The sequence below is a fragment of the Gymnoscopelus braueri genome (assembly GCF_963280865.1).
Source record: "Gymnoscopelus braueri genome assembly, chromosome: 19".
NCBI classification, from domain to species: domain Eukaryota; kingdom Metazoa; phylum Chordata; class Actinopteri; order Myctophiformes; family Myctophidae; genus Gymnoscopelus; species Gymnoscopelus braueri.
Genome location: NC_137621.1, coordinates 4089779 through 4098609, shown reverse-complemented (window position 1 = coordinate 4098609; position 8831 = coordinate 4089779). Strand labels below are relative to the sequence as shown.

Below are 8831 nucleotides of genomic sequence, written 5' to 3'. Positions count from 1 at the left end.
CCGACCGACCGACAAAGCCTCCTGTAGGCCGACCCCCTGGGTCTGGCAACAAAAATATATGTCTCTACATGTACAAATATGTACATATATGTGGACATATATGGGACACATATGGACATATATGGGACAAAACATTCCTGGGTGTCTTCACTGTGGACCGGTGGTTGGGAACCTCTGCTTTGTCTTGCTAGCTAATCATAATACTGAATGCTGTGGCCCACTACTGTGGTCATCACGGTGATGGAAGCTCACTTAAAAGAATAATGTGTTTTTTTTAATACCCTTTCCACCCACAATGTGTGATTCACTTAAAAAAAACCCATAAATGTGTTTTTTTTAAGTGCATAGTCCTATTTATAGGGCTATGCACATGTGTCATGTTTCCCTAGCCAATCACAGTCCTGAATAGACTGTGATTGGCCAATCACGGTGCAGAGTTAGGGGGGTACACTGGTGGCCAATCACAGCGCAGGATTTGGTGTGCAAATATCCAAACCTCACATATAGGGGCGGTTTCACAAAAATCACACCCAGTGTGAAGTGAGCGGTGTTATTTATAACAGTGGTCATCACAGTGATGGAAGCTCACTTAAAAAAAAGGTAATTTTTTTGAAGTACGTGGTGCTATTTATAGGTTATGAATTTCATCATGCGTCTCGCTAGCCAATCACAGTACTGAGCAAAGGGTCTGAATACTTATCAGCCAATCACAGTACAGCGAATTTTCACGACGGATGGGTCATGGGTCCCAACCCCACTTATAGGAGCGGCTAGACCGCTCAAAAATACCTCAACATTATACTTAAGTACAATACTTGAGTAAATGTACTTAGTTACTTTACATCACTGGGAGCCAATGTTGCATGTTTCAATCAAGAGGAGAGGAGAGGAGAGGAGAGGAGAGGAGAGGAGAGGAGAGGAAGGCTGGTGAGGAGGAGAGGAGAGGAGAGGAGAGGAGAGGAGAGGGAGAGGGAGAGGAGAAGGAGAGGGCAGGCCAAACAAAAGATAAAAGCAGAGGAGAGATACAGGGATAAGGGGGGATACAACATGAGGAGGGGAGACAGCAGCAGAATAAAGGGAAAGGGAAGTTGAGGACAGATGGAAAACAGCGGGGGAAGAAAAACGCTAAATATATGAAATATTATGACTTTGGAAAGATGAAGAAAGGACAGGAGACAGAAGAGGAGAGTTAGTGAAATATTGAACTGGTGAGAACGGGGAGAAGTGGATAAACACATGATGCATGCTTCTTCGAAAACAGCCGACCTAATAGCGCTCAACGCGCTGAGAGCTCGCAAGTCGGACGGAGCATAAGTTAGGCTCAAACAGTGAGGAGGAGAAACAACAGAGAGGTGTTTTGAGATGCTTCCTCAAAGAGATGAGAGAGTCTTTGAGATTAGTTTGTACGTTCATGTTCCCTGCTGGGAGGATTGGGGTGTGTGGGGTTGTGTGTGTGGTTGTGTGTGGTTGTGTGTGGGGTTGTGTGTGTGGTTGTGTGTGGGGTTGGGTTGGCGGGATGGTTTTCAGGCCTGTTTTGAAGCCAGTGATCCACATTTTTAATGGATGGTGTCAAAATGAATATATAGATGTTCTATTTTTTATAATATAAGTCACTAAATATTTTAGTCTGATTATTAATTGAATAAGACACTTATGCCCTATATTTTATACGCTCATGTTCATGGTAATATATGATTCTCAACTCTGTTCTATCGCCTACTTCTTCGATGAATCAAATCATTTTTCAAATCATTTTTTCAATCATTTGTGTCAACTAAATCTTTTAGACTGATTAACCCCCTATGTCATACTCTGTTGTTCAACAGTGTCACAGTGTATTTTTAAAAAATAAAAGAAAAAAGCTGTTGAGTATTATCAAATGTGTCCCAAAATGTGAATGTATCTATCATAGCTTCCAGGTGTGCTGACTTCACATCTGCCTGACATGCTGTCTTGTTCGAAGTGTCCTTGAGCAGCACACTTAAAGGCCCTGGTTGGCACCTACGCTAGAATGCTACAAATGCCACAAATGCCACAAATGTCACATGGGTGGACCATCAGAAACGTGGATCTCTATGGTCAACGCGTTCTCACTCCCAGTGGTGTAAAGTAACTAAGTACATTTACTCAGGGGTACAATTCTGAGGTGTTTTTACTTTACTGGAGGATTTCCAATTTTCTGTACTTTTACTTCTACTCCACCACATCTCAGATGCAAATATTGTGCTTTTACTCCACTACACTTATTTAGTTACTTACTTTGCATATATAAATTAATATATTATAAAACATACATTAACAACTTTAGCCCTATTTTATACCTAGGCTATTTGAAAATAGCCGATCTACAAGCTCACAAAGCATCACATCGCGACACGTTGTGAGCTTGTAGATCTGCTATTTTCAAACATTTTAGTACTTTTACTTTTGGTACTTTAAGTACATTTTCATACCAAAACTTTTGTACTTTTACTCAATTTTTTGTTCTGGACTTTTACTTGTAACAAAATATTTCTACAATGCAGTATTGATACTTTTACTTAAGTAAGAAATGTGAGTACTTTTTCCACCACTGGATATGAGTTACGATTCTGTCCCTGTCGGGGACATTAACTCAAACGGCTCCAGCGGACTTCGCAACGCTCGGCACGGCACGGCAAATCGCTCAACACTAACAACACCACAGAGCTCAAGACCCTGATGCTAGACAGGAGTCCCAGGTTGGCGCTGGCTAGTCCGCACTCTGACATCGCATCCTTTTCCTTTTCCTGTTGGTAGTCATGGCTGCCAGTTCCCACCTGATGTTGTGTGGGAGTTCTGACTGCTCCAGCTTGTACTGAATAACTGCTAGCTTGCATAACGTCTTCAGACCAGGACTTAAATCTAACAAGTACAGTTTATCAGCGAGTACACACTTGTTCGTGTAAGCATTGTATCGTTTTATTCCTCTAAAGAGAATGATACGGTCTCCCACCATGCAACAGCACATACTGTGCATCGAACACGGGCCGTTTCCTTTGGGCTCAACCTCCTTCCAGGAGAAGGTCTCTGGATTGAATTTCCAAAGATCATTGACATCCTGGTTGGGGCTTTGGCCTCCAAATATGTACAGCTCTCCATTGTAGGCAAAGGCTGAATGATTCATGCGTTTTCCTGGAAGAAGCTGTGCAGAAGGCGTATTCAGCCAGCTGTTAGTCTCTGTGTCAAACACTCTAGCGCTGTTGTAGAACGTATGGTCCCCCCAGCCCCCAAATACAAACATCTTTGTCCCGATGATGGTGGCAGAGTGACCTGACGAAACAGCTGCAGAAGCGCCTCTGGTGTTAATTAAAGCCCAGACCATTGTGGTGGTGTCCAGCTTGTACATGTCATTAGTGTGTATCATCCAATGGTTGTATCCTCCATAGACATACATGACCTTCCCCAAGACACAAGCTGAGTGGCCCCACCTCATCCCTGGAACAGTTCCAGAAGTCCAGGAGGCAAGCCATCGGTGGGTGACGACATCAAATGCAAAAGGCATGTTCCAGGAGGTCCCCCCGCAAATGTAGATGGAATATTCGATCAGCACAGCTGTGTGGCTCCTGAGCATGGACATCTCAAAGGGACATTCTCTTCTTCCAGATGTCACAGGGGGCAACTTCATCCAGCGCAGAGACACTGTGTTGAATACCTGCACTTCAGTCTGATCACTGCAGTTCTGGTTCAAGGACCCTCCAAAGCAGTAGATCTCGTGTCCAACTACCACAGCACAAAGGAAGTATTTCTCCTGTCCTCCATTCAGATGTACCATCCAGCGAAACATTTTACACACCAGAACCACCGTGAATCAGTGTTGATGATATAAAAGAGAAAAGATTCGGCTGCTTGTTTAAACCTGAGTCAAGTCCCGTTGTGATGGTGTCCGAGTAGGAATTAAACCGAGATGCCCCTTGGCAGTGGAGGGAGAAGGAGAATCAGTGGGATATGTGTTTTATGCTTTGTGTCTTAAAAAGGTAATTGATTTCTCTGGGTATCGGCGATGAATCTGAACTAACCCGGAGATTCCTTTGCCTTTTAAATCATTGGCTGAGGTGCTGGTGTCATTACGGTGATGTTTCTGTGCGTCAGTCATATCCATATAAGGAGACCCCGATGTCGGTCATGCAGAGAGATAGGGTCAAGCCCCCAGATCACAGTGGTTGCATTGAAGTTCATTGGACATGCTGGTCATTCATAGGTACTGCAGCTGGGGCCACTGTAGAATCAGAATCAGAATCAGAATCAGTTTTATTGTCACATCACAGGTTTACAAGGTAAAAAAGTGGGTGAAATTCTTTTTTGTACATCGTTCCCATCGCAACGTTAGTTTCCATAGAAAGAAGAGGGGGGGGGGGGAGAAGAAGAGGGTGGGGGGCAGGTGGGAAGGAGATCAAAACAAGAGAGCAACAGAAGGCCAGACAAGTTATCTACATATTTACAAATTACCTGAGATAATAAAAAAAAAACTAAAAAAACTAAACTAAGGTGCCTGAGCATAGCAGCAATGTATTGTATACTGTGCATGTTATACTTATACTGTGCATGATAGACAGTGGACGTTAAGGTGCTTAGAGGAAAAGGAGCACAATAAAAAAAACCAAAAAAAAGTCAGTGCGTTATACAAGGGATTAAGGTGCAAAAGGTCAGTGCGTGTCCACCTAGAGTGGACTGACCCTAGTATAATCCGCAAGTAGCTCCATGAGGGAGTGCAACAAAAAGTCATTTGTACCTGGTGTAGTCCACAGGTGTGTCCGAGGGGGGGCTAAAGTCCAAGTCATTGTCCCTGGTATAATCCACAGGTGTGTTCAGGAAGAGCCAGAAAAGTCTGCGCCGCCTGCTGTCAGGCTGCTGAACAAGGCCTCATCCAGGCTTATGCCCCATTCAGCATTCTGACAGCAGCTGGATTGAAACTACACCAAAACCTGGTGGTGGTGGTGGTGTAAATGAACTAGCAAAAATGGTTTCGACCAATGGGCTCGACTCACAAGCTTGCGCACGGGGCTGCGCACCTCTGTGACGCCAAACGCGTCACATAATCCCCAAATAGGCCTCGCCCAACACATTTCCCAACCCGGAAGAAGGGGTGATTTCGGCCCATGCGCTGGGTGAGCAATTCAATGCAAGTGGATGGGAGAGGAGGGGGTCTATGACGTCAGACCAGAAAAGTGATCTTAACACAATAACTGCCAACGTCTTTGAAAAATTAGCTGTTGCCTGCCAAAGACGTTAATAAAGGTATTAAAATAAATAAATAAATAAATACACTTTTTTTCAAAAAAAATTATTCTAAAAAGATTCTCTAATTTTTTAGTTTTGATTTTTTTTCGATATTCAAAACGAATTAGGAGATAACAATTTCCAAAGATTTGCTGCTCCATCCACTTCAATGTTAAAATTCAAACGGACAAACAATTCACATTGTTTTTTGGTTTAAAACTACTGGTTTTGAGCTATTTTCAAACATCAAACAACACATGTCAACGAGGTCACAATGACCTCGTTGACATTTGTGAAACCACACCTGAATCTCCTCAGTGATTAGCAACCATCAGGGGATCAATCATACTGGAGGAAAACATTCTGTGGCTACTTGAAAAGGTAACAAAACCGTTCAAAATCCTGGCAGAGGCTACAGACTGCTCTAAAAAAACTCTGGCAAGTGTTAAGATCTGTTTGATCTGTTAAGATCAGTACTCTGACATCAGTACTGTGACATCACTGAAAGCAGGCAGGCAGCGTTTTATCCAAGACGACCATCCACAATGTCCTCTAAAATGCACGTTTGAGAGGATTGCAGGTCGTCTAGGGTCAACCAAGTTAGATCGCCATGGTTTCTCAGGAATTGGAGTGAGCCACCTTGTGCACTCCATATTCGGACATAATCGTCAGCCCAGAACTCCATATAAGGTCATGGTTGACGTGGAGCCCCACATATGGAGCCACTTGTATCATTTGAATCTGACAAAGTTAAGTTTGGACAATATTTCCTGATACATTTTGATCGCAGCAATACCGGAAATATGACTTTAGCAGGCATGTTGTTCACAGGCATGGCTTTACGGACTGCTCTGACAACGTCATCTATGGCTTTGCGGGAGAGCAGTGTTTTGATGTCCACACTAATGGGGAGATGCTCTGCTCCCTCACGCACCTCAGCATTGATACCGAGGCCTGAAAACAGCATTGCTTCTGCTAGCTTTCCCATTCAGCCAGCGACACACTACGTCCGAGCTGCAAGGAAAAATAAGCAAGTCCCCGAGAGCCAGCTCAGCGATCTGGGCCCGACCATGTTGAAGAAGGAATACGCAGCCGTTCCCCTCGCTCAAACGACTCGCGGCGTCGTCCAGAGAATGCTCTCGTTGGAATTGGCGAGCCACGGTGAAAAACTCCAATTGAAAAAGGAGCAGCTGATCGGGAAAGTCCAGAAGTACGAAAGTGACCGCAGCTCGCTGCAGGTGAAGGTGGCCGTTCTGACCGTGAGGATCAGAAACTACCAAGAACACTTACAAAAGCATGCCAAGGACATGGCGAATAAGAGACGCATGCTCATGGCCCTCGATCGCAGGACGAAGATTATGAAGAACCTCAGGTTGGTCGACTACAATGCCTTTGAAAATGTGTGCCAACGGCTGGGCATCACCTACACCTTCCCTCCAGAGTATTACAGACGCATCACCCGCCGCTGGCTGGCCAAAAAGGCCCTTTGCATCAAGGTCTTTCAGGAGGTGCAGAAACAAAAAGCAGAGAAAAAGTTGAAGATGAAGCAATCCGTGGCCTCTGGTGTTCATTAATGACCAGACCATTGTGAGTGGTGCCCAGCATTAGCGCTCTCAATCCTTTGGTTGTATCCTCCATAGCCATACATGACCATTTAAGTATGACATCATGAATTCCATATTTGGGCATGGGCAAGGCATGGCTGACCTGGTAAAGAATCTCCAACTATCTCCGATCTTCAAGACAAGAATGAACCTTCAAGATCTTCAGCAGAGAGCGATCTCCAGGACTTCTATCACCAGGTTTTTAAGCCGCTCTCCCTCGACACAACTCAGAATCCAGACTCATACTCCATTGGCTAGAGTTGCTGTTGGTAGTTATAGCTGCTGGTTCCCACCTGATGTTGTGGTATTGATTGGTATTTCAGTGATCCCCCCCCCTAAAACATAATCATCAGGTATTATGGTTATACTAGGAGGAAGATTTTTTCAAAAAAGTGTACAGAAAGTGTTAAAATTATGTTTTTATGTGGACACGCCTCCAGTTCATTAAGTATACCTGGTTCTCACCTTAGCACCTCCTCCACCACCTTAGCACCACCCACCTGACCTGTTATGATAATGAGGGGGAGGGTATATTTTTACTATGTCACTTAAGTGCTGTTTTTCTATTGGCACATTTGACCCTCAAGGTTTCAGCCTCCAGGTAGAAACTCAAAATAGTCAGAGAAGACATAAAACACCATAAAAACACCACCAGGGGGCTTAACCCTGTAAGACCCGGATATATTTGTACTTGCAAAAAAAAATTACAAACCTTTCAGATGGTCTTGTAGGAGTATTTAGAAGAGGAAAATATAATGTTTTTAAAAAAAATATGTTTTGGTAAGTTTTATGCAAATGTTGACATTTAGCAACGTTGGGTCCATCAGGTAGCAAAATTTCCTATAGGCCATTTTTATGGATAACATGGCAAATGTGTAAATACTTCACTAAAACAACTTAATGATTCATTTATATGGTTTATTATTTGGCCTCAGATCAATTATGAATAATATTTGGCCTCAGAACAGTATACATTATGAATAATAACACCAATAAGCCATATTTTTTTAGGCCTGCCCTTGTATTTTTTTGCAACCAAGAGGGCCCAACGTTGACCAAAAGCAACAAGTATGAATCATGCTATAATTTAAATTTGGGACATATATTTCACAATAATAACATATGTACATGTTCTAGACATTGTAATGTTCACCAAAACAAATATTACAGGCATATTACTTACGTTTTTGTGAGGAATATCTTCCAGAGAAAAAAGAGATCTGTTCCAACAGAGATTTTTCAAGTTGTGATGATTCCTGGCTCTGTGGGGGGTATTTATATGCAAATATCCTGGCCAATGGCATTGTAAGACTAAACAATAGGACCCAATGAGGATTTAGAGGTGAAAAAATTACAGAAACAAATTATTTAAACTCCTTTCTTTATAAAATATAATTGTTACTCTAAAGCGACGCTGGGTCTTAGAGGGTTAATGAAGTTCTATAAACCTCATAGACACATGAAAAACAGAAAAAGTGCAAAACCATGGCACCACCTCTTTAAGTAAAACATTTGAGTACTTTTTCCACCAATATATTTTCTGAAAGGTTTTATACACACTTACACATACTCAAGTAAAACTTTTGAACGCAGTCACTTCTTCCAGCCCTGGTGAGTTTGTGTCATTAATTGGACCCAGTCATACCAGCCCAGCTCCTGACAGCGAGGCAGTGAGTGACTCATGGAGAGCAACGGCGCCGCAGTCACACAGGTCAACAGTTTAATTAACCTCCATTTAAACAGGCAGGTCGCTTAATTAAGAACACATTTCTAATTTACAATGACGGCCAAGCAGACACGGAAAGTCCTCCTGACGACGGCTGCTCTGCTGCGCATACAGAATCATACAGCACTTATGGGTTTGTAAATATTACATATGTGGCCTTTCTCATGTTACTAATGGTTCCCACATACGTTTTCGGCTCGAGAAGCAAAAGAGAGCTGAAAAATTCAAAAATACATTATTGTAGTGAAAACAGCCTATCTGCA

At 42.9% G+C, this 8831-nt stretch overlaps 1 protein-coding gene across 1 annotated transcript; it reads left to right on the top strand.

The window, feature by feature from the left end:
* Window positions 1-6071: 6071 nt before the first annotated feature.
* LOC308074158 (small ribosomal subunit protein uS15m-like) lies at window positions 6072-6812 on the top strand (the record flags this gene model as incomplete). Its single annotated transcript, XM_080413491.1, has 1 exon — window positions 6072-6812. The coding sequence occupies one exon, from the start codon at window positions 6072-6074 to the stop codon at window positions 6810-6812; it is 741 nt and encodes a 246-aa protein (XP_080269617.1).
* Window positions 6813-8831: the final 2019 nt, after the last annotated feature.